Source organism: Wyeomyia smithii, chromosome 1 (assembly GCF_029784165.1).
Source record: "Wyeomyia smithii strain HCP4-BCI-WySm-NY-G18 chromosome 1, ASM2978416v1, whole genome shotgun sequence".
Lineage (NCBI taxonomy): Eukaryota > Metazoa > Arthropoda > Insecta > Diptera > Culicidae > Wyeomyia > Wyeomyia smithii.
This window is the reverse complement of record NC_073694.1, coordinates 142,094,380-142,121,373: the sequence shown is the minus strand read 5'-3', so window position 1 is coordinate 142,121,373 and position 26,994 is coordinate 142,094,380. Positions and strand designations below refer to the sequence as shown.

At 38.6% G+C, this 26,994-nt stretch overlaps 1 protein-coding gene across 4 annotated transcripts in view; it reads left to right on the top strand.

The window, feature by feature from the left end:
• Window positions 1–26,259, top strand: part of LOC129717515 (neuropeptide F receptor) — a 60,107-nt gene extending 33,848 nt beyond the window's left edge. The window contains exons 3-6 of one of the 4 annotated variants that reach the window (XR_008726687.1): window positions 8,769–8,938; window positions 18,019–18,867; window positions 19,829–19,895; window positions 25,027–26,259. Coding sequence is in view for 1 of the 4 variants with exons in the window: in XM_055667479.1 (XP_055523454.1) it covers window positions 8,769–8,938; window positions 18,019–18,729; window positions 25,027–25,107 (962 nt within the window). In the remaining 3 variants the exon portion in view is untranslated. Of the gene's footprint in view, window positions 1–8,768; window positions 8,939–18,018; window positions 18,973–19,828; window positions 19,896–25,026 lie in introns of all 4 variants that reach the window. The other 3 variants (XR_008726685.1, XR_008726686.1, XM_055667479.1) reach the window with 3 other exon arrangements.
• The last annotated feature ends 735 nt before the right edge of the window (window positions 26,260–26,994 follow it).

Here is a 26,994-nt window from a genome sequence, read left to right as displayed (position 1 = left end):
TTCTACATTTGTGAGCCTATGTAGCTCGTTCGTGCTAAACCAGGGAGGACGCTTCAAAATCATTTTCAAAAGTTTATTCTGAATCCTTTGAAGTGTCTTCTTCCTGGTTGCACAACAACTTGTCCAGATGGGAACTGCATATAACATTGCTGGTCTAAATATTTGTTTGTAAATTAACAGTTTATTCTTGAGACAAAGTCTAGAATTCCTGTTGATAAGAGGATATAAACATTTGATATACTTATTGCTTTTTGACTGGATATTTTCAATGTGCTCCTTGAAAGTAAGATTCTTATCATAAATTAGTCATAAGTATTCAACTTGATCAGACCAATTTAAGACCACACCGTTCATCTTATTAACATGGTTATGGGTGGGTTTGAGGAATGAAACTCTTGGCTTATGAGGAAAAATAATGAACTGTGTTTTAGAAGCATTAGGGGAAATCTTCCATTTTTGTAAGTATGAAGAAAATATATCTAAACTTTTTTGAAGCCGACTGCATATAACACGAAGGCTTTTTCCTTTTGCGGAAATGCTTGTATCGTCACAAAACAGAGATTTCTCACAACCTGGTGGTAAATCAGAAAGATCAGAAGTAAAAATGTTATATAAGATTGGGCCCAAGATACTCCCCTGAGGCACACCAGCTCTAACAGGCAATCTATTAGATTTACCATTTAGATAGTTAACCTGGAGAGTGCGGTCAGTTAAATAACTTTGTATCATTTTTGTGAGGTAAAGCGGAAAACTGAAATTTGACATTTTAGCTATTAAACCTTTATGCCAAACACTGTCGAATGCCTTTTCTATATCTAGAAGAGCAGCTCCAGTTGAATAGCCTTCAGATTTATTAGTTCGAATCATATTTGTTACTCTGAGTAACTGATGAGTAGTGGAATGCCCATGGCGAAAACCAAACTGCTCATTTGCAAAAATTGAGTTCTCATTAATATGTGTTATCATTCTATTAAGAATTATTCTTTCAAAAAGTTTGCTAATAGAGGAAAGTAAACTAATTGGTCGATAACTTGATGCCTCAGCTGGATTCTTTTCGGGTTTTAAAATTGGAGTGATTTTGGCATTTTTCCATTTCGTAGGAAAATGTGCTAGTGCAAAGCATCTGTTAAAAATTTTTACCAAGAAATTTAAAGAGTTTTCGGGAAGTCTTTTGATGAGGATATAGAAAATCCCATCATCTCCTGGTGCTTTCATGTTTTTGAATTTTTTGAGAATGGTTCGCACCTCATTCAAGTTTGTCTCCAATACCTCTTCGGGAAGAAATTCTTGGGTGGTGATCTGATCATACTTTTGGTTTACTTCATTTTCAATAGGACTTACTACGTTCAAATTGGAGTTATGAACACTCTCAAATTGCTGAGCAAGTTTTTGAGATTTTTGTTCATTCGTTAGAAAAATGCAATCACCATCTTTAAGGACTGGAATGGGCTTCGAGGGTTTCTTAAAAACCTTCGAAAGCTTCCAGAAAGGTTTTGAATAAGGTTTTAGTTGTTCATCTTCTCTCATGAAATTCTCATTTCGCAAGAGAGTGAATCTATGTTTAATTTCCTTTTGTAATTCTTGAAAAATAATTTTCAAAGCAGGATCACGAGATCTTTGGTATTGACGTCTCCGTATGTTCTTCAAACGTATAAGAAGTTGAAGTTCACTGTCAATAATTGTTGCATTAAATTTCACTCGAGCCTTAGGAACTGATAAATTCCGGGCATTGAGTATTAAGCTGCTAAAATTATCTAATGCTCTGTCAATGTCAGCACTATTTTGTAAAATAATATCATTCAAATTTTTCTCGATCGTAGAACGATATCTATCCCAATTAGTCTTGTGATAATTTAACACAGATCTAGTGGGATTTAAAATAGTTTCATGGGAAATAGAAAATGTTATGGGAAGATGATCAGAATCAAAGTCAGCATGAGTTAATAAATCACTGCATGAATGGCTTTGATTTGTTAGTACCAAATCAATTGTAGATGGATTCCTAATAGAAGAATAACATGTAGGACCATTTGGAAATAAAACTGAATAAAATCCAGCCGAGCAATCATTAAACAATATTTTTCCATTGGAATTGCTTTGAGCATTATTCCAAGATCGATGTTTCGCATTAAAATCACCGATGATTAAAAATTTAGATTTATTTCTTGTGAGTTTTTGCAAATCTCCCTTGAAATAATTTTTCGCTCACCAGTGCATTGAAAAGGCAAATACACTGCGGCTATAAATAGAATGCCAATACTTATTTCAATTTCAATTCCCAAACTCTCGATAACTTTGGTTTCAAGATGGGGTAAAACACGATGTTTTATTCGACGGTGGATAACTATTGCAACTCCACCACCGGTAACATCAATTCTATCAAACCTATGAACTATAAAATTTGGGTTCTTTTTTAGTTTAATATTTGGCTTTAAAAGCGTTTCAGTCACAACTGCAATATGCACATCGTGGACTGTTAAAAAATTGAAAAATTCATCCTCTTTCGCTTTTGAAGAGCGAGCATTCCAATTTAGAAAATTTACAGCATTATTTAAAATCATTGCTGGATTTCAACTTCATAACAATATTAGTTGTAGATTTTATACCTTCTTGAACAGCCTCGTACATCGAGTTACAGTTCAACAAAACGGATATTAGCTGCAGCATGGATTGTTGTAGGTATTCAATCTTTTCGGGAGTTGGATTACCTAAATCAATACTGGCTGACTTTTCAGCACCAAACACGAATGGTTTGTTACTGTTTGAATTTGAAATATTACCTGAAAGGACACTGGCATATGAACAGCCTGGTGTTGCCTGAACAGGATTATTTTTCTGAAATTTGTTATCTCTATTTAAATTATTACCTACAGACACACCTGCTAATGAAAGTGCTGGTGATGCCTGAACAGCACTGAAAGTCTTTTGATTACCCACATTGACAACAGGTTGTTTAGAATTCCTACGTTGTCTAGAAGCAATAATTTTTGACCTTACAGGACAATTAAAGTAATTAGATTTGTGATTTCCCCCACAATTTACACATTTGAAACTATTAGTGATCTCTTTCACGGGGCAGATATCTTTCGTGTGACTAGTGTCACCACAAATCATACATTTTGCAGCCATATGGCAGTTTCGAGTTCCATGACCATAGGCTTGACAATTCCGACATTGCGTAAGATTATGGATTCCTCCATGTCTCTTGAAATTTTCCCACTTTATTCGCACGTTGAATAAAACACGTGCTTTTTCTAAACATTTTAAATTATTTACTTTGGTACGATCAAAATGTACTAAGTAATTTTCCTGGTGTATTCCAGTTTGAAAAATTTTGGCATTTGCCTTTCGTTTCATCAAAATTACTTGGTTGGGGGCAAAACCAAGTGATTCTGACAAACAATCTTTGATTTCATCAATACTTTGATCATTTGAGAGACCTTTCAACACAGCCTTAAACGGTCTCTCGTTTTTGGCATCCAAAGAGTAAAATTTATACATCTTTTCAGTCAAATACTGTAAAAAATGTTTATGGCCATCAAAAGATTCGGCCAAAATACGAATTTCGCCTTGGCGACCAATTTGAAAATTAACTTTCACATTCGATAGAAATGATGAAAGTTCTGATCGAAATGCTTTAAAGTTTGCTACAAATACCACATTAGGTGGATCTTTAACCTTCTTCATAACGGCTTTATGCTCAGTATGAGAAGTTTGGAATTCTAGATCCCCAACAGAAGAAAGAATATCATACCTGTTAGTCGAAATTTCAGTGTCACTTGGAGGAGATGCCTCACGTTTTCTTGATGCCGCATCAAAGCGAGCTTTTTTATTTTTCCAGGTATAACTGGACAACTTCACTACACTTTCACTTCACTATAGAATTTAAGTAGAAATATCTCAAACCAAATTAATTCACTAAACACTCGTTAACTTTAAAAACAAATTTATTACTTTGCCTTTCAACAGGTAGTCTTTTAAAAAGGTTGCCTGTTGAAAGCGAAAAACAAAATTTTAATATCTCTCGGTAGTCTAAGACTTAGCCTCGAGCTGTTGGTAAAATGCGACCGTACTGTAGGACAGTTCAAGTCGTTCTGGGACTGCGTATTTAATTATCATATTAACGTTGTATTTGTATAAGAACTATGTTACTCAAATGTTTCTTCTGTTCCATCTAACCAGCCCATGGTGAACGTAAACGAGAACGGTTCCAGGACAGCCATATTGATTCGAACCTCATTTGAAGCTGATCAGCCTTTGGTTTGCTTGGATGAACGTATCGCCTCTGTAGTTGTAAGCGGAATTAAGTTCGTAAATGTTCGTAAATGCTCGGGATCATATCGCAAAAAAAAAAACTAAAATCTTTTGGCAAAAAATCTTACAGTACCTACATCTGGGGAAGGGTGGTGTAACTGGGGGGGAGGGGGTGGGCGGTGATTCCGAGCAGTCTTCGTTGTTGCAATTAGAACAAAGTGTGCGAGAAACACATGTTTTCACTGCGCTTCTGATTCTCTTGGTTGGATACAAACATACATTTACCTCTGACGATGTGGACGATGTCATCAGCGTATCCAATAAACTTCATAAGCAAGCTGTGAAAGCTGATTAAAAAGTGCGTCGGCAACTAGTGACTATAACAAGGGCGAGAGAACTTCTCCTTACGGGCATCCCTTGATCACCGACATTGTATCAGACGAATCCCCCAAGGTTGCTGTGATCACTCTGCTAGAGAGCATTGCGTGTATCCAGCTGCTTGAAGTGTGGTCGATTTCCTTACTGAAGAGAGCCGTATAAATTGATGCAACGGACGTGTTATCGAAGGCCCCTTCAATATCAAGAAAGGCACACAGCGCCGTCTCCTAATATTTCAAAGAATGCTGATTGAAAACAACGTCACTAAACTCTGGAGAGCAGTTTCTGTTGACTTGCCGCTCTGAAAGGCATGTTGGTTCCTATGCAGCGGGGTGTCCTAGAAACTCATCACGGATATATTTATCCATTATTTTCTCCATCAACTTGAGAAGTGATGAAGTCAGACTTATGGGTATGAAAGTCTTAGGTAGGGTTTTGTCCTTTCTTCCAGCTTTGGGGATAAACACTACCCTCACCTTCAGCCAGTTATCCGGAATATGGCCCAGGATAAAGCTGTCTCTGAAGAGGTTGATGAGTTCGGACATAATAGCCTCGTCTGATTTTTGTGGAAAGATGTGTAGTATGCCATCTGGACCTGGAGACTTCATAGGGTCGAGTGAGCTTAAAACTCAACCTATTGAAGCTTCCGTGAACAGTCGACGGGCCAGCAGGATAGGCTCCCGAGACGCCATATGTCTCGAATTGTTCCGCCGCGACCCATCGCTATTCAGTTCTTTGGTCTCTGTCGATCCAGGAAAGTGGGTGTTCATAAGAACCTCCAACGCTTCCTTGGTAGTGACAGTGAGGCATCCATCCTCTTTCCTTACCAGTCCTAAACCGTTATTATGGTCTTTGAACATCGCCTGTTGATGCCGCGTAGCTTCCGGCAGAGTTTGGATTCTTTCACAGAAACTAACTCTGGATTAGGCTTGCGTAGCTCGGCGTTGTACTTAGTGAGGAACGCTCTGTAGTCGTCCCAGTTGGACGTGACTTTTGCCCTGTTGAAGCTTCCGACGAAGGTCACTGAGTTGATCATCACCAGGGTACGTCACGGCATAGTGACCGCTGTGTTAGTAGACAGTTTGCATTGAAAGCATCCATGATTCTGTTTTGTAGATCATTTGCTGCCGAGTTCAGGTCAACTGAATTTCGAATGTTACTGTAACTGAAAGTTCGTGAGTCAATCAGGTGTTCCTTGAAGGATTCTCAATCTGTATTCTCAGGACTTCTGAACAGCTCTCTTTTCAGAGGGTTAGTCTCTATGTTAAAAACAATGTGTCTGTGATCCGACAAACTAGGTTCATCGGAGACATGCCAATTTTTAATCCTTTCAGAAATATATGCTTTTGATAACAAAAATGGATCTGAATAACTTGTAATAAGAAATCCTGAAACAAAGCTGCTCTGAAACAAATCTAACAAATTTTTCGTCTCTATCAAAAGCTAATGTTTGTAACAATGGTTGTTATTATACTGTTTTATATACTATCTTATTTTGTTATAAAGCTGATACGTCAGAAATGGCTTGTTGATGGCCTTGCAGTACCGCACGAGCACAGCAACTTCGGGTGGCGGTATATCGCCTTGGTCACCCGGGAAGTAGGCCGACACAACAGTCATCTCCTGCTTTCTTCTGGTTGTCGGTACTTCAACCGTGACGGCAACGACATCGCGTTGAATAAATTCTGTAATAGATAAAAATTTTAGTTCTCTATTTAGCAGAATTGCAGTCCTTGGTTTGGACTGCGTGCGCAGTAGATTAACCTACCGTTAGGTGCGTTAAATCTGAGAACTTTGAATTCGTTGATCCACGGCTCCTGGATGATTGTAGCCGCTAGCTACTCTTTAGCGAATCTCCTGCGAAGAACCTCCGAGGTGCCTTTTGCGTGATGGAGATTCGCTTGCTCGCAGCGAAGGCTGCTCACTTTGCAGTGAGGTTGCCGTCTTTGCCTGGATCGGGTGCGACTGTTCGGTTGTTGATGCTTCGCACTCTTGGAGTCTTCAGAGGAACCGTCCGTGCAGCCGAGGTTGCGTTGTTTGGGTGGTGCCAGGCCACTCCCGGGGAAACATCTTGCGCGTACCTCCCCAGCCGCAGAGCTGCGTTTGGGTGGTTGTGGGGCACTCCCAGAGGAGTTTCCCACACGTACCTTCCCTGACGTTGCGACGGAGTCTTTCCTGCCTGTACAGTTCGTGGTTTCCACTCTCAATGAGTTTGGCCGATTCTTCGTCTACATCCAGAACCAGCTCGACCGAGCTCTTTACCAATTTGGGGTTACAGACTCGCCACATTTTGGTAGAGAGATGGTCGTTCTGATTCTGTAGTGAACGAAAAATCTTCTCGTCCGGAGAGTTTGCACTGTCCGCGAAGAAACCGGCATAGCGTCTGGCCTTCGGCAGATCCTTCGTATGGTATACACGAAGCTGACGAAGCTGTGCTTCCTCCCACGGTACGAGAGAAGGTACCTCCCTCTCCAACCACTGCACTGTGTCGGTGTCGGCACAGGCAAGCTGCAGGAAGCCATTTTTTAGATGGCGAACGTTAAACTTGGGCTTGGTGGTCGGATTTTTTTGGTCAGTAATGTGATCGAAGATGCAGGTCCGGACAGTCTGAAGCTGGTCCGTTGTGACTAGGGAGCTGGGTTGGGTAGCAGAAGTAACCGAAATGCTAGTAGCTCCCGCCATGTCCCTATATGTGGCCGTCGGGAGCGGCTTCGGACCCGATGACCCCAAACCAGTGCCGTTCCGCAGTTTTTTAGGCTGCGGACACTTAGCACTGGTGTTTGGGGACACCTAGTCATCCGACCGCTGTCGCTTGACGGTGACTTCTTTTTTTTTTATCAAGCTGCTCTGTCGGAAGGAGGGCCAGCTTCCTGGTTTCTTCGTACGAGAGACCGGAGCGAAGATTTTTGCTCAGTCGCCGCCTTTGCGCGTTAGAAAGTCGCTTAACAAGGCTTAACGATGATTTGGGTTTCTTTTCGTCTTCAGGCCTTGTCTCTGGACCGAGAAGTAAGTTAATTTGAATTTCGTCGTTTGCTTGTAGAGAACGTAGGATTAAAGATGAAGCAGAGGGTCCTCCGTCCAGCGATCCGCTGTCGTGGTTGAAATCACCCTCATACTCCATGTCTTCCGTTCCGCTCGGTGAGTTTGTTTTTAAAGGACTGTGCTCCGTTAAGTCCATGGGTACCGGCAAAGAAAGGCTGCCGGTGGCCTAATTTTGTGAAGTTTTGTCGTTCATTAAATTCCCACGAGTCGCTGAGTAAGGAAGGGTCCGCTGCAACAGTGACCCGCGTGATGCAGTGAGGGCTAATTACTGTGAAGGGTGCTCTGGTGCTCCACAGGCTCCGTTTGCGGCACCAACATTTCATCTATCGGCACGGGTCGCATAACACCTTTGCTTAGGGGTTTAACAATTGGATTTTACGTAACAGCCATGGTTAAGAGCTGCTACAAACATCATCCTTTCCAGGGGCTTTGGACCCTCTGCTTCAGTTATGAATAATTCAAGTCTATTCGTAAAGGCTGGACTGAACTAAGGAGAACTGTAACAGGCGGAGTTAAAATATTAGTGCATAGTTACAGGGGGTCATAGCAATAGCAAGAAATCAAACCGCTCCTGCTGCCGCTTTCTTATACAGTACTCACACAAAAAATTGCGGATGATTTTATAAGCATTCTTACAGCATGAGTCGGTTTCTTACAGCTTTCTAGTCGCAAACGAGCTTATTCACTCAATCAGTAAATATCAAAACATTTCCATGATCAATCAAAGAACATTCTTCTCCCTAAATAATATTTATGGCATGACGGTTGGGCCATCCGGTAAAGCGCAGTTTCAATGACCAAGCGATATCTGGTTTCGCTGAACGTAAGCAATATTCCGAGTGCTGAAAACAAGTACGCAGTCGAATTAGTGTTTCTTTCGTTTACCGCCCTTCCGGTTTGAGGATTCCTATTAACAACGGTGGGCGAGAATACACCTCTTACCTATAAATTACAAGATGAGAAAAACAGCTAAGGTAATGCTGTGGACGATAAAGCAGCTTCGAACAATTTTATTACTCAGCAGCAGCACAACTTATATTCATAACAAAATATGCGGCATAACTATAGCATCTGCTCTTTTCTCTCTGCCACAGATTTGCTGCTCTGCCTGGTAACGATGCCACTGACGCTGGTGGAAATTCTGACCAAGTATTGGCCAATGGGTCCGCTGCCGTTTCTGTGCAAGTCGATAGGCACCCTGCAGGCCACCAGCATTTTCGTGTCCACTATTTCTATCACAGCAATTGCGTTGGATAGGTATCAGGTGAGTGTTGGCTTTGGACTTGTTAATACGCGCATTTTCATTATTTTTTTGCTTAAGGTTGGTTTGATGAATATTCATTCGATGCAGTCCATGACTGGTAGTGTGTGGAGTTTTTATCAAAGTAATTGTTTTTAGGTGGACTAGAAATGTTAATAGATGGTTGAATAAAACATAATGGGAACAAATCTGGGGTTAATTCAATTATTTTAAATGTTTACTTTGTGCTTGATTCAGTGTCGTTTAAAAAAAACTCAAAAAATGTCCTAGTGTCAGCATTTTTACTTTATCTTGATTTTTCCGTGTTCAATCTGTATTTGAAAACTTTGACAAGCTGGGAGACTTTCATTTTCAAACCAGTTTTTTGACTGTATATTTCAACCACATGTCACAGATGTGCAAATCCCTAAAATATTTTCTGATTAATCTAAAAAACATCAACTACCGTTAGCCGGGGTGAGATTGTACCAGTGGAGGTGAGATTGAGCCATCCAACCCGTGACTTATTCAACTTATTCAAGAAAGATTGTTTTTCGATCGCCATGGGATGGCCGACAAACTACGAGTTTGCATGGCAAAAACTCACCTCTACTGGCACAATCCAACCCCCACTAGCATAATTTTACCCCGGCTCACGGTATAACAATGCACTCTACAAGTGAAATGCGAATGTTTCCCAGCTCAACATTTTCTAAGTCCTCGAAAGTCGATTTTTTTCCAAAATTCCGTATTTCGAAATAACACCAGATCTCGACGTTTTTTGCATTTATAAGACATTTGGCATTGAAAATTTTTTGATATCGACAATTTCATGAACTAACTACCAGTATTTTTTTATTGATCAAAAAGTTGAAACTTTGACCGCTTTGAGGCACAGATCGAATAGTAATACGTTTTCGCACTGAAAAATAAATTCAATATTCATCATTAGATCACAAACCAATCAATTTTTGATTTATTCCATTTCCGTGAAATCATTTCACTTTCAAAATGCTCTTGAAATAATTCCACGCGAAACGCCGCTAATTCCGTTTTCACGTCAGTGATATGACACTCATAATTGGCCCTGACGACTCTGTTGATATTGGTTTGGTTTTTACTTGCGAAAGTGAAGGAGGAAATATTTTTGCTTTTGTTTTCACACATAAATTGACAATTGCATATGAGAACTCGCGTAGGTGCGAACAGCCTTAAAAATCTCTTTTACTTGTGTCAGGGCCAATAACCGAAATTTTACGGCAGATATCACTTTGCGACGTTTTTGTCACTTAGTTAAGTGCCGTAATTGGACTTTATTCACTTTACTCTGATTTCACCGTGAAGTGACTTCCATAATAAGCACCAATAAGAATAAAGTAGCAGCCACGAAAAAACGTTCCAAATTACTTGTAAACAGTAAAAACGTCAAATATGGATTGCTTTAATATGCCAGTCTTGTTGCTTGTTGATTTGATGTTTACTGTTTTCGAATGCTAAAGTACTTCCAAATTTCTTTCGCTATTCGCTTATGTTTTTTTTGCATAAAACATTTTAAAATCAGAGACAAGCAATAATGAGCGTACATACTCTATAACGAATGACAAGCTAAATTTGGATTTTTGTCTACTGCTGTCAAGAAAAGGTAGTTGTACTTGAAGAAAACTGAGTTAATTTCTTCAATTCGTTCTGCATATCCGGAGTGATTTGCGATTAGGGCGCCACTGGCAAAAAAACATTTTTTTACCGCATTAGGGAAATCAGTTTGTAAATTTGCAAGTACATCTTAAATCGTAAATTCAAAAGAAGTGACTAGCATTAACATTAATACCAAAAATCGACGTAGAATAAACCTGTCTTATAGTTTCCTAACCATACTATATTAAATTTGTGCATTTATAGCTAAAAATCTGCGCTTTTCTTCTAACCCTTTCGAAATGAACCTTAAAGCATTCTGACAGCGACCTCCATTTCGCCTTGTTTTTAATTTTTTTTTCAGTTGCGCCTGTATTTTGGAAACAATGTTGATCCACCTTTTACTGTCGCATGTTTACGAAATATTTCGTAAATAAGCCCGTTGTTTCGAATGGAAAGGGCCTAGTTCCAAAGCATCTTTTGATTTGGGTAAACTGTTCTGTCGCCCTCCACTTAAAACTTGATTTAAATAATTTTATCGATTATTACAAAAGAAAGGATTCTTGCCATGATTTTTGTCAGTCTTGTCGAAACCAATAGTGTAATGCAACGATTTGTTTACATTTTGTTAGTTGCGCCCTAATCGCGAATCACTACGGATATATTCATTATTATAAAGATTAATGAACACTTCAGAAAGGTGCGTAATCGGCTTTCCGACAAAGCTTTTTCATAATAAATTATAAAATTTTCTTCAGACATTCGTTTTGGTCCTATCTTGATTGATTACCGAAACACTGAACTTGAACTATGATTAAGTGAGAAGAACGAAGTTCTTTTTTGACGTTGACTAACGTCTATATCGAAGTTAGGCACCTGAATTTGAAAATCTAGTAATTCAACCAAGGAAAACCAGGGAAAAGTGGTCAGATTTTGAGCGCTTATTTTGCAGTGATCTATAATCAGGTTTTCGAGGTTTTGGCATCAATCGATCATAAATTCTTTTACGGTTAAATTTATGTAACAAAAACAAACTATTGTTTGAGATACACTTTTGAAAAATTGGTAATTAATATCGATTGTCTAAATCATACCGCGCAGCTAATCACTACCTCTCTTCCCAACCACAGTCGACACTAACGGATACAGTCGATCGGACTTTGTTGTTATTGTTGTTGTCACTTTCTGTTTCCGATGTTTATTTGCGTTCCTTGTCAATCCATTCTCTACTTAGCCCCTCCTTCTTTCTAACTAACTGACGAAGCCTTGGTATAAAACGTACCGTTCGAACATTTCACCCTATCAGTTTCATTACTAAACCGTACCGATTACATACGGACGCTAGGTGTTAGCAGCTGAAAGGAGGAAAGACTATATAAATAGTACCGGTCATCTCGTGCCGGTTGCACCCGTAATGCTGGTGGCTGTTAGTAGTACATGGCTCCTGCAAAATACTAAATGGCAACAAGAATAATCGGCAACTGGCAGCTTTTGGTGCCTCGAAGTTTTGTAATAGAAGCGTTGCAATTCCCTCTACTATTTGTTTTAATGGAATATAAGAATACGGTAGTCAACGTCATGCGGTCGTGTCTTGAATACCACCCTCCTACTATTTTCCATTGCTTTGGCCGATCATCCACTATTTTCTTGAAGAGTTATTGTTACGGTTTGCAGGCTAATACAGGAATAATACATAGTTGAAACCAGAAGATTTTCGCTTTCAAAATTGTTTATCGTGATTTTTTCTACCGAGTTTCTATGCAATTAAGAATTAAATAATACATTTGCGCAATGCTTCTTTCGACGCCATTTTAACAGAACTGAGCAGGGATAAACAAAACGAAAAATACTGGCAAAAAAGGGGGAAGAACATACATATACATACTCTCATTTCTCTGTGAGCGTGTTTGCTGTGGAGGAAAAGAACCTTAAAAAATTTTCAAAATTTTAATTGTCACCCATTATTTTAACTTAGCTAATAAGTAATATAAACTGATTGCCACCCTTGAACGTTAGATAGGGTAGGGAACATATTCTAAGCAGCTTTAGGAACCCCCTGTGTGTTCAGACGAAATACTCGAAATGTGTTGGGTGTAATTCAAACAGTAGTATATCAATATGTTCTTTATCGTTTTGTCTGTTAGAATTTGTTTTCAGATTGTAAAAGCAAGTTAGCAAACTTTAACAATAATCAATTAAAGTTACCAATCGAGGGACACTATTCCAATCACCCCGAACCTATTTAAGGCATTTCCTATCTGTTTTGCAGGCGTTTTTTTGTAGCACCCAAAGTGGCTCCTGGATGGCTGCAATATAGGTCGTTTGGAATGATCTTTCTTCACAGATTTCTTTGTGATTAAAGATATTTCTTATATTCGTAAGACAGCTAGACAATCAAAGTTTCCGTTTCCATCATTGAAATTGTCGATATTGATCAAAATTCAGGAGTTTTAGGCCTGTTTTCTTTGACTGATTAAAATAGACGCTACTGCTTAAGCCGTTCCTTACCCTAGTATTGTACCATGTCAAATAGATGATTCATGCAAAAAAGGAATAAAAATTAACATCTGTTTTAAAACGGTGTGATGCCGAATGATGCGATGAAGTGAGAATTTTCTAATTATTGCAGACTCACAAATTTAGGTTTGCCGTAGGATTACGTATGAGTCATTCCAGGGCATATCTCATAATAGATCTACGATTCTGGTCGCAGTGAGGAAGTCCATACAGGGAAAAAAATGGGTCATTCCATACGAAGTGTACATGCCACTTGGACACGACCATCACAGATTTTGTTCAAAGTTGGGAGAATTGTTCATCTACTGTCTCTTTTGGAAAATCTCAACTTTGGTGTCGATTGGAATACCCCTGGCTTTCTAGGACCCCCCCCCTCCCCTTTATTGCAAAGTAGCGCAATTTTTGTCGAAAATCTCTTTTTTTTTCTTACAATTCATAGATGTAAGATGTCCGAAAAACACTGATAGATGGTTTTCGAGGGAAATAAACCAAGGAATCCAGGAAAAATATAAGTTTTGACCGGAAGCGTTGCCAGATAAATTATTTTTGTATTTGAAAACTAAATTTACATTTTTTGGCAAATGCAGCCATTTTTATTTTAAATTTGATAATTTCATCGTGTTCCTTGGAAAATTTCACATGAGAAACAACTATCATCCCGAGGTAACATGAGCCAATCTCGAGATATAACATTTTTACGAAAAAAATTGTAAACTTCGTAATTATTTTATTTTATAATTTATAGACGTAAGACACCAGAAAAATGGTGATATGTGAATTTTTAAGAACATAAACCAAGGAATCCAGAAAAAATATTGTTTTTGCCCGGAAGTGTTGCCAAATAATTTATTTTTGTAGTTGAAAATTGAATTTGTATTTTTCGATCAATGCAGCTAATTTTATTCTAAATTTGATGGTTTCATCGTGTTTCTCAGAAAATTTTACGTAAGAAGCACTCACCACCTCGTGGTAATAAAAGCCAATCTTGAGATATAACATTTTTACGAAAAATTAATAACGAAATTCAGAACTATTTTCGTAAAAATGCTATATCTCAAGATTGGCTCATATTACTTCGGGGTGATAAGTGTTTCTTACGAAAAATATTCCAAGAAATACGATGAAACTATCAAATTTAAAATAAAATTAGCTGCATTTGTCGAAAAATGCAAATTGAGTTTTAACATACAAAAAGAATCAATCTGGCAACACTTTCGGTCAAAAATAATATTTTTTCTAGATTCCTTGGTTTATTTTATTAAAAATTCATCTATCACTATTTTCCGGGTGTCTTACGTCGATAAATAGTAAAAAGATTATTTACGAAGTTTACAACTTTTTTCGTAAAAACGTTATATCTCGAGATTGGCTCATATTACCTAGGGATGATAGTTGTTTCTTATGTGAAATTTTCCAAGGAACACGATAAAATTATCAAATTTAAAATCAAAATGGCTGCATTTGCCGAAAAATGTAAGTTTAGTTTTCAAATACAAAAATAATTTATCTGGCAACACTTTCGGTCAAAACTTATATTTTTCCTGGATTCCTTGGTTCATTTCCTTCAAAAATCATCTATCAGTATTTTTCGGACATCTTACGTCTATGAATTGTAATAAAAAGTAAAAAAAGATTTTGAACAAAAAATGCGTGACTTTGCAATAAACAGAGGGGTCCCACAGAGCGGGGGGTATTCTAATCGACACCAAATTTGGGATTTTCCCAAAGTGACAGTAGCCGAATACTTCTTCCAACTTTGAGCAAAATCTGTGATGGTCGTGTCCAAGTTTGTGCTTTTCCGTGGTCACTTCGTATGGAATGACCCGTATGACAACGTATTTTGAATAAAAGCCTCATTTAAAAGTCATAATTTTATTTTCTTTCTAACATTAGCACTGCGAGTGTAATTTTATACCCTTGTATACACTGCCGCTATTCGCATAACAGTCATATGTAAAAGTCTTTTTTTTTTGCGGGAATGGGTCCATTTTGGCATGCTCTTCAAGAATTGCCATTAAAATCGAGGTTGTGGGAATCAAACCTTATATTTTTAATGACTATTCTTGAAAAGCATGCCAAAATGGACCCATTCTCGCAAAAAAATAAATGAGAAAACACTCAAATTTTACACGGGAACTGTGTTGACAATTTCAACTACTAAGATGCGCACTATGAAGATGATTCGATAATATTTGATAATATGGTGCTGGGAATTCAGTGTTTGTGTCATAAATTCATTTTTCAGTACAGATGACAGAGCCAGTTTTTGCATGAAGATTATGAATGCCTGAGTTAACTTTGGTTAATTTGATTCGGTTGTTGATGAAGGATTTTGTGAAGCTGGATTCCAACGAAAAAAGGGTGTCCAACATAAAATCGCGTCACGGGAAAAAATCAAATTTTTGTAGAAAATTACCCATTGGGTTTTTTGCCTTGAAAATTTGGGAAGAAGTAGTTTGGAGTGTATCGTTTACACTGTATTTCTATCGCTGTCAGTTTTTTGAAAATTGGAAAAAATACCGTTACCCGAAAAACAATGTCGCGAATTCGTTTTGCGCCAGCACCTGGAAAATCGTCAACGCTCTCATCGGGACATCGAAAAACAACTTGGAATTGTTGAGTCATCGTGTAATTGAACGTTGCTACAAAACTTTGAGCATCGAATAGAAGGGGAAATGCGGTCAGAACTGATGTTTTATTATTGATCAGAATCACAAGCGTGTTGTGAAATAGTTTACGCGGAATCCTAATGCTTCGCAGGGATGTGACCAAAAAGCCGAATTTGTCCAAGTCCAGAGAGCCAATGAGTGGGGGGACTACATACATATAAAGTGCAGAAGGCTCCAAATCTTGATGAACGGCAAAATACGGTGGAGAAGTCACGGGCTCGGAAACTGCCATATGCTGACGAAGCCTTATTGTCTCATCATGGATGTGGAGACTCACGTCAAGGCGGACCTCAGGTCATTGGCGTAGCCAGAGGGGGCTGGGGGCGGGGGGTGGGGTCGTTGCCTGTTCAGCACATTACGTCAGGTGAAAACCTGGCTAAGGTCAACAATGGTTGAATAGCGGTTGAGTGCTCTCTGCTTGCTGAGTGTTCATCGGCAGATGGTTAACAACAAGCGTGAAAAGACACATGAACCGCTTCCGGAACGTTGACGTTTGATGCCCGAAGATTTTATTGAGAATCTTAACTGTGTCTTCAAACTTCATTCAGCTGGCCTGCATCGTTCTAGAAGAGGTCCTGGTAGTGGTTGAACCAGTGTCCGAACGTAACTCCGTTTTCTTAGTCGGAGACAAACTCGGTGATGTTCGATGAGAGGGACTTCAAAATTTGCTCCGTGGTTTGATACTGAGGCTGCTGCTGCTGGGCCGCCATCTGCTGTAAAAGTTGGGCCATCTTGAGAATCATATCTTGAATTCGCTGTTGCGGCTGCTGTTCAATTCTATCTTCTGCCATGTTCGTGGATTCTTGAGATCCTCGTCGCCAAAAAGATATGTCCAAAGGTTTAAATGAACTAAAGAGTTTTTATTAAAGAACATCTATTTAAATTCGAGGTTGGAGAAAGAATAATCAAATTTTCCACTCTGATGTCTTTTCACTTTTCACTTTTCACTGGTTGCCTTGATGTAACAATCAACACTAGTATTTATTTCTATTTTTTATTTTTAAATTCTAAAATTTGAAGAACTTGCCTCCCCCCCTCTATTCGAAATTCTGGCTATGCCCATGCCTCAGGTAGCTTCCGGGGCTACTGTTCTGCCCTGCCCAGCACAAGTTTATTGTTCCGGATGAAGTAAGGAAGCAGAAACTTTAAAGTTGCCAAGAAATAATTGATTTGGCAAGCGACCTGCCCATGTGGCGAAAGAAGACCACCGTTCGTGACTACCGGAACTGTAAACAGGGAGATCTACCTCCAAGAGTGTCTACAGAAACGTCTGCCTCCTCTGCTAAAGCAACACGAGGAACCTACGACCTTATGGCCGGATCTAGCTTCGTGCCACTATTCAAATTATGTACTAGAGTGGTACAAAGCCAACATGGTCACATTTGTACCCAAGGACAACGCATCCCCCTTCCCCTCAACACTGGACAAATATGAAGCAGGCACTACCAAAGCATCCCAAGGAGGTCAAATCTGAAGAGGACATTAAAAAAAATGGAGTCGTACAGTACAAACTGCAGCCAGATGTTGTAAAAAATTTAATAAGTGAAGTTAAGCGTAAAGTGCAAGTGTACGGTTAAGGTATTGAAACTGAATGAAGTAAATATGCCAAAAGTTTACTAATGGGTTATATTTTATTGTCTGAGGTTTGAAAAGGATCAGCTAACTTGATAATTTCCTACAGCCTTTTTTCAGTGATGTAATTTGCTGTGGGACACCTTTCAGTTTTGATATTTCCCATATTTAATAGATATAATAGGCTAGACTTTTTTTTTTTAAATTTTACCTTTTTTGTCGTTTGTTTCTTCACGATCAGACAACCATCAATGTTTAACTATTCTTCTGCAGTTTTTATAAAAAATAACTTTTTAAAAAATGAGCTTGTTAAGAGCACTAATTTTAGGTTACTCTTTTCAATTTTATTGTTGAAATTGAGCAACCGGGGAAATAATTACAAGTGAAAAATAACGTTATGAATATCAACCAGTCCATGATAACCAACATTCTGAACACGCTGCAGAACTTTTAATTGCGATAAAAATAGCATTCAGAATAGCACAAAAACTGTTGTTGAGTACTTAGCACCTTTTTCTAGGTGAACGTTTATGAACTTGTGTGAAGGTAATTAAATAGCAGATAAATCAATTAATGGAATAAAATTTGTAAAACTAGTGGTTCTATATTGTACATGAAAAATGGGTTACAGTGAAGCAGCTTTATTCAAGTCCCTTGATACTTCAACAATTAATTAATTTTATTCTTCATTTCTCGATTTAACTCTATCAACAGGTAATCGTCTATCCTACGCGCGACAGCCTGCAGGTGATGGGTGCCATTGTGATACTAACCGGCATCTGGATCATCTCACTGATCCTTGCATCACCGATGTTCATCATCCGGCAGCTTATACATTACGATGTGCACCTGCTTAGCCTCGGGATTGATTACATCTCGTACTGTGTCGAGGAGTGGCCGATAGCCCACGGTAGGGTATATTACTCGGTATTCACACTGTGCGTCCAGTATCTGCTGCCAATTTTAACGGTCTCGGTGGCTTACCTACGAATATATTTTAAGCTAAAGCACCGACTAGTAGTGACGACGACAAGCATCACCACTAGTGCGACATCGAATGAAGGCAAACCGTTGCGAGAGCGAGAACGAGGTCGACGGATGCAACGTACGAACTATCTGCTGATAAGTATAGCCTTAATTTTTGGAATCTCATGGCTTCCACTGAACCTTTTCAACCTAATTGCCGACCTGTATTTGGACGGGATCACACAGGAGATCATGGTCGGGTATGCGGTTTGTCACATGATGGGTATGAGCTCGGCTTGCTCTAATCCCCTACTTTACGGTTGGTTGAATGATAACTTTCGGAAAGAATTCAACGAACTGCTGTGCAGAAAGGATACGCATATGGTTTCTGCGAATGGAGGAGGAAAATCTATCTCGCGAAAAAATCGAACTTCGGTAGCTGCTCCGGAAGTAACGCAGGTGGGAGACAAATATCGAACAAATAGTGACCAAACCGAGCTTACCGAGCTTATGCCGTAAATCGAAGCATGTTTTGTACCCATTGTTGACACAGAAACCGCAACCGTTAATCCAAACATCCGCTGCATCCCACGTGAGGTGTGCAATGCTAACAGTTACTTGTTATACATCAGGAACACACAAACACATACATGTAGTTGATCCGCATTTAGTTAATTTACACATTTCCAACACAGGAACTTGGTAATTTACTTGTTATGTTGTTTCTTCTGTGTACGTATTACGTTCGATCAAATGCAGTTTTTTTTTCAAGTGTAGGTTTTTAGTTGCTATTTTAGAAAAGTCAGTCATTCTTTGAATAGGTTGGAAAGGATAGTGTGATGAAAAATGTAGATATTTATTATTACCAATCGCAGTTTGATGTCGACGCTACATAACATACGCAGTTTAATGCCGACGCTGCAATAACACCACATTATTGCATATATTTTATTGTATCCTTGTTACTTGCTCAGCTAATCAATAAACTACACGAAGTTAACACCGGCCTTCAACAAGTAGACCCCAAGCGATGTTTTCAACAAAAACAGTCATTTATATGAATATTTCCACAGTCGAATAATTTGAAACTTAGATCCTCTTGGAATGGAAGGTTGAAATTTAATTTGTAAATAGATCATTGCACGATGACGTCACAAAACAAGAAGAAGAAAGGGATTTGACAGTTTTCGAGGGTTTGTTTACATAGTAAAATTTTCGGCTCGAATAAAAATGTGGAAATGTCTTGTTAAAAATTACGTTTTTAAGAATAAACCAAAAGATCACAGTAACGAATTCGCAAAGGCGTACTCGTATCATTCATTTTCACTCCTATCACATGAAAAGTGAATGGAACAGATTGTAAACAAACCCGTGGGAAGTGTCAGAAAAGTGAGGTAATTTTTCGTGTGCAATGATCTATAGGACCGCTACATGCACAAAATGCTATCGCCAATAAAGAACTACATTCACCAAACTCATTTAGACCGATGTACACTCTAAAACAATTTATCAGGAAAGGTGGCTAATTCTCATCCACTTTCTTTTCATGTAACTTTAGCCAATTTCTCGAAAACCCCTCATGTGCTAAGGTCAACTTCAGTGTCAATCATCTATGTGTTGGTCAGGTAATTATATCCTGATTTTCACGTACCTTCTAACTAGACTTTTTACGTGATGTGTAGGTAAAACCATAAATAGAACGCATAAACACCACATGATTTTCACGTGTTATTCAGATGAAATCTATGTGAATTTTAAGTAAATAGAATACACAGCGCATATAAAAAATATAATTAATTTTCAAATATTAAAAATAATTACTTGTTCAGGATTGACATTTCCGACAGGAGAAAAATAGGAATAGTCAGAACGATATCATCAGTTCATAGTTTTGACTCGCAGCTGGTGCAGGAGGTGTTCCGCTTGAAACTGACTGTCGACGATTCCAATCGTTCCGGAAAGAACTCATGAAACGAAAATTCGAAAGATTTATAAGTTTCTTTTGTTAATCTAAATATTATTCTGGCTATGTAAGTAGTCTTTTGTTAATCTAAATATTATTCTGGCTATGTACATTGCGTGTTCTCCAATATTGAATTAACTGGAGCAGCTCAGGAGTTCTTAGTACACTATATTGACTTTTTTGTATACTAAAAATTCACGTATCTACTGTTATCGGAAACGTCACACCACAGCCGCATTACCACTAACAACCCCCCCCCCCTCCCCCCTATGTAACAATAAGTAATACATACTTAACCCCTCTCCCTCCCTTCACGCGTTACGTAATTTGTGTACGACGCCTAAGAATTTATTAGATTCATTCCGAGCCTGAACACAACGAAAATACAAAAAAGATAGATGAGAATAGAAACTGTTATGAGCAGTGATAAATGACCGTGATTAATGGCCATTCTTGTTAAAAAACCTTTTGAATCAATTATCTTTCACTACCATCTCACAGTAAAATTGATTTGCTAATATCAAAGATTGGAAAAAAAGTTTTAGTGAACAGATAATTAAGAATCTACAGGGTGACAAAAAAGTCCGGTCACACAGGAAAATCTCAATATTTCAAAGAATAAGAAGAAAATCTGAATCTGGCTTTCATAGCTTTATTCAGTAACTCTTAAAGATACTTCACAGACGATATCTCGGAATTACACCACCTTTCTCTGATCGAACCAGCTTCAGACGTCTCGGAAAGTCGTCGCAAGCGGCGCGCACGTGCTCCATCGGCATCTCGTCCCAGATTTTCGTGATAAATCGCTTGAATTGCTCCAAATTTGTTATATTATAGTCGTTCAGCTTCGACATCATGTATCCCCACACGAAATAATCCAGTGGATTCAGATCCGGAGACGACGCAAGCCATTCATTCTTCGAAATGAAATCGGTCAAGTTTTCCTCACACCACGCCTGAACAACCTTTGCGGTGTGGGATGGGGCGCCATCTTGCTGGAAGCAGTAGTAATCGTCTTCAAACAATAGTTCAGCTTGAGGCAGAACATTTTTATTCAAAACCGTGTCGAGGTAGTACACTGCGTTGATTTTGACCCCTTTATCGATAAAAATAAGAGGCAGTTTATGGCTCCCCAAACCATCACTGACGTCGTATTTTGGAACCGGGAAATGTTCAGCTTGTCCGCAGGAGCTTGCTGGAGGCTCACACTCCAAACTCGATCATTTTGGCGATTGACTGTTTGCTCCAAAATGAACCGCTTCTCGCCCGAAAAAATAATCTCGTCATCTGCGCGCCAACCGAGCAACTCCCACGACCGTTGATTCCTCTTGTCCTTTGTAACTTTGGTAACCCCATGAACCACCTGTTTTTTGTACGGTGTAAGTTTTAAATCCTTGCGCAGAAGCAGGTGGATTGATTCTCGGTTTATTTTAAGGTTCCTGGCCAGCTTTCCTGCAGATTGGGCGGGATTCCGGCGAATCCGGTCTCGTATAATCTTTTTCAGCCTTGGAGTTCTCACAGACCTTGGTCGTCCAGAACGTGCCTTGTCCTCGAAGCCTCCGGTCTCTAGGTACCGATTTATGGTCCGGTACACGAATTTCCGGTTGATTCCGAGCGGTTTTAGGTGTTTGAATATGTGTCCGGGTTTGTACCCTTTCACATATTCAGCGATAACAGCTGCTCTTAACTCTGCCATGGCTCACAACTCAATGTAAACAAACTGCACAGAAACGAAACTCTGCCACTGGCACCAGAGAGATGCAACTTGTAGGCTACAGGCGACCCCAAAAAAGTGTGACCGGACTTTTTTGTCGCCGTGTCTTGTGCATATTTCAAGATATAACCAAATACAGTCGCCGTTCGATAACTGCAAGTCTTTTAACTGCAACGCTTTTTAACTGCAAGACCGATAACTGCAACAACTTTGCAGTTATCGGACCGCAATCCGTCAAATCTGAAATCAAAGTCATATTTGACATTGAAGTGACAAACCTCGCGGGGGGATTCTAAATGCATTCGCAAATGAAAATTGTTGAATATCTAGAAACATTTCAAACGGACTTTTTCATTTCGATTTCGTTTACTTTTTGTCTCTTCATTCTAGATGGGAGATTATAGATCTCCACTATTAAGGGGTTATATACCTTTTTGGTCGAGAAAAATGAGGGAAGTTTGAATTCATTATCAAGTGCATAGCACCATTTTCATTGCATCGAAGTGGTATTTTTCTGAAAGGACAGTTTATCAACAACAAGAAAATACGTTTGATTTTGAGATATACCAATTATTACTGGAGTAATGGCCGTTTCCCCGAAACGCTATTTTTTTGCAGAGGCTTGCGGTGATCCTGATAGAGACTCAGCGGGTCAACCTCAATCAAAAAACTCATATTATTTCATTAGTTTAGAAGTGTGCCGTGTCCTTGTACGATCGCTTTTGTGTGTATTTTGTTTTCAGTGCAAACGGGAACGTTTTTCCCAAAAAATGCACGTTTTGAGCGCTAAAAATCGCATTAATTTTTTTTGCGGCAAGATGTAACTGTATGTTTCAAAAAGCGATCGTTCAAGGACCGGCGAATTTAATAACGAAAATAAAAAAAAATAAAGACGAAAGAAATCGGTTCAGTAGTTTCCCGCAATCAGAATCACGGCAAAGTCATTTTTCGGAAAACTTTATTCCGAGATAATCGCGTGTAAAGTTTTAAGTTTAGCTTATGCGGCCGTGGCGAGGCGCCCTGCAAATCGCTCTAACTTTCTTCCTTTTGCTCAGATCTTTATGAAAATTTGTGAAAATGTTCTCAAGATATTGTATTTGAAGATAATGCAATAAAATTTTTTTCGGTTTTTTGAAAACTAAAAAGGTTTAAAACCCCTTAATCAATGAAGCAAAATCACCATGTTATGTGGTTCACTTTCCGTAATTATTATAAAAGAAAAAAAAAATTCTTTGTGCATTGTTTGGCTAGCCTTCACTACTCAGTGAGGCAGTGCATAGTAGATCACAAACAATATTTTGTGACCTAGCGTTAAATAGACCATTTTAGGAACTGATAGGTGTCACGGATCGTGCTGACATTGATGTTGCTTTTACTTGCGTTATGTCAGCGGTTCCGAGCTTTCTGTCAAAATTTCATTCATGAATTGAGTTCAGAAACGTCTCGTTAAATGATCTTCTGTAGTGATGAACTTTATCTTCGCCTACATATTGGTTATGTAAAGTAGTTACTAAAACGCAATAAATTATGATGCGGAAATATGAATATCAAATTGATTAACCAAAAAAGCGTGCCTATTTTAGTTTCCTGCTATTTTTTGCCACTATTCCATTAAAAAAATACATTTCGACATCATTGAAAACAAAAATGGTAGTGACGGACCCCCTTCTAAATTTTGGCATGTGTCAAGTGTTGCAGTTATCGAACGGCATTCGAAAACTGCAATGTAAACATGTTGCAGTTGGCGAACGACGACTGTATATGGTTTAGATAGAATATTTTTCATATATATCACTTGGTAGTGTAATTAATACAATGAATCTAACGGTGATTCGACCGTAAAGACTGTGACTGTGAAAGATTTGGTAAATTTTTGCATGAATCTGTCATTAAAGGGTGTTCATTATATTGCATCACGGAAAAAAAGCAGTAGAAAGTTACGTAGTCGACTGATTCTTTTCAAACTTCAGACGATAGAATGTAACACAATCGTATGCTTTTGGCAAATTTATTCAATTCGACTTCAATGAAATAACCGTACGCTCGCACCTTACGCTTAACTTTACTCGTTAGGTTCTGGCTGCAGCTTTCACTGTACATAAACCCGCTTTTTCTTCATGTTTTCCTCAGATTTGTCCTCCTTGGGACGTTTTCGTAGTGCCTGCTTCATAATAGCCCAGTATTTTTCGATGGGCCTTAGTTCCGCAGCGTTTGTGGTTCATGTCCTTGGGTACTAAGCAGATCGCTTGTCAAATCAAGTATTTCTCGACAAACTTTGAAAGTTTCTGCCTCCTAACTTACTCCGGAACATCAAACTTGGGCAGTAGCCCCATTAGCTGCTGGTAGTCCGCGTTGTCGTAAGTCTCATAATCCATAATAAGAAAAAAAGGCTTCGTCAGCATCTGGGTGTACAGCTTCCGGACCCGTGGCTTACCCACCGTATTTTGCCCTTCGTCACGATTTGGAGCCTTCTGCATTTTGTAAGTATGCAGTCCCCCCGGCCCTTAGCTCTCTGAAAGTAAAACTTGGACAGATTTAACTTTTTGACCACATCCTTGACCGAAGCATGGAGATTCGTCGTAAAAGCAATCACAACACGCTAGTGATCCTGATTACTAATAAAACATCCATTCTGACCGTATCTCTCCTTTCGTGCTCTCCGATCGTAGTAACGGTAAATCATACGTCTCACCGTTGACTGTATGATTCCGAGTTGTTTTCCGATGTTCCGACGAGAGCATTGACGATTTTCTAGGTGTTTGCGCAAAATCAATTCGCGACGTTGTTTTTCGGATAACGGATTTTTTTTAAATTTTCGAAAAACTGACAGTGATAAAAATACAATATAGACAACAGACTCCAAACTACTTGTACCCAAATTTTCAAGACAAAATACTCAATGCGTAATGATCTACAGCATTTTTCCCGTGATGAAATTTGTGTCCCACACACCCTTTTCACGTGCACTTCGATTATTACCTTTACGTTTTTCGTGTGATTCTGCATGTAGAGCAGTGAAAAATGCACTATAATAATAAACTTGTTAACCAAATTTCTGTTTCCCGTTCCAATTTTGTAGAATCCATTTTGGGAGAAACGAATCGGCAGCATGGACCAGCAGGACTGCATGAATTTGTGTAGTGTGGAGAATAGCGTGTGAGAATAACACATTTTTGAGGTCAAAATAGTTGTATCCCTTCGATGTGTGCACAGTATTTTTACCAGTCACCGTATTTGGCATTTGAAGCAAATCAAAATGAAAACCAACATTCATAATAATACAACAACGGTAGGTGTTTTGCTACTACCGGACGAAACCAACGAGAAAGGCTTTTGCGCTTCCATTGTAAATATAAAAATGTTTTGTGCGACGTTAGACTAAGTGAAGGCGTTTAAAAAAAACCCCAAAGCGCCTATAGATAGTCCCATGAAGAAGTGACAGCTTAATTCCTAGTACCATGAAACGCAACGTTGGCCACTGTCAGTAGCCTAAGTAAAACTGTATATATAGCAGAATGGAATGGGCAAGGCAGTTTGACTGGCATCGTTTAGTATAGAGGATGTAAATACGATATTCCAATATATGAAAACTTTTGAATGGATGTGGCAAATTGAGAAGGAGATTTATTTGTGAGATTTACTAGCGTGAATTTTCGATTGTCCGTGATCGACTTAGCCTCTATGAATAAAATAATCGAATTCTATATCATTTATAGGTTAACATAATTGAATACAATTCTACAAACTGCTTGTTGATTGTTTGTAAGTCGGTTTCGGAATAAATAAATGTTTTCTTCCACTATTTGACGAAGAGAATTCAAGCATTTATCAGGTAACATATTATTATAGGTGAAATGGATTTAATCCAGAACTGAATAAGTAGAACAATTTGGCTGGTTCAAAAACAATTGCCCATTCGAGCCCGACAATGAAATTATTCCAATTAATTGCTGCAGTGAACAAACAGCGTTAATAGAAAGAGAGCGCTTTTCATAGATTTTGAGTGAAACAATATTGCATCAATTAAAAATTAATTAGAATAAATTCACAGTTCTGCAATTGATAAAACTCGAAACAGTAAATTTTTCTACTTGTCCTTTTTATTAAAAAATAACAGGCGTAAAAAAGGTTTGTTAACGGGGTTTCAAAGTTTTACGACCAATTATATGAAATGTAATTCAGTGAGAAATGCAATTTAAAAAATAAACTCTGTAAAATTTTCTGCATAGTCCTTACCAAAACAGCGGTGAATTTTAATTTACTGTTTGTATATTTAGTCATATCGGGGATAAATAAAGCATTTTTATACAAAGTAATCGACCAGCTGTTCACTTTCCGTTCATCTATATCACATTCATCATTTGCTGACTCTCATAAAATTCAATCCCAAACGTCGCGCAAACATCCATAAACTCGCTGGCACAGCCATTTCACTGTCAATATTGGCGAAAAGCGCAAAGGCCACCGTCAAAGACGCACGGCATGGCACTCACGCCACCACCGTAGTCTGTTTTCATATTGATGTGTTTTTATTTGGCCTTTCTAGGCTACTCTCCTCTTGCTTTCCCTGTTGACAAAATTTTCGATACCTATGTGGTTATAACATTTTATATTTCAGCTAACAGGCATTTATTTCCTCGACATGATATCAAGATTGAAAATAATTGAAACGTCTGCGAGGTTATGTTGCTTCAAAATGGATTGCCGTAGGTAACAACAACGGTAACAACGAAAGGGTCACACAAAATGTGTAAAACATTCATACTAATCTGCCAATCTAAAGTAATTCAATTCAATCGAATAAGAAATGATTCAAACCGATCCTATCAAATCCATTCCAATCCAATTTATTTCAATCCAAGTCAATCCAATCCAATCTAATCCAACCCAATCCACTTCAGTTCAATCCAGTCCTATGCAAAAAAAGGAAATAATAAGTTGCAGTTCAATTTATTATTCTATTCGTAATTCTATGTTTGAACATGCGTTTATACACTATGGCACATAGCCCTCCATTTTTTTAATCTGATCATTTCAATGGTTGTGT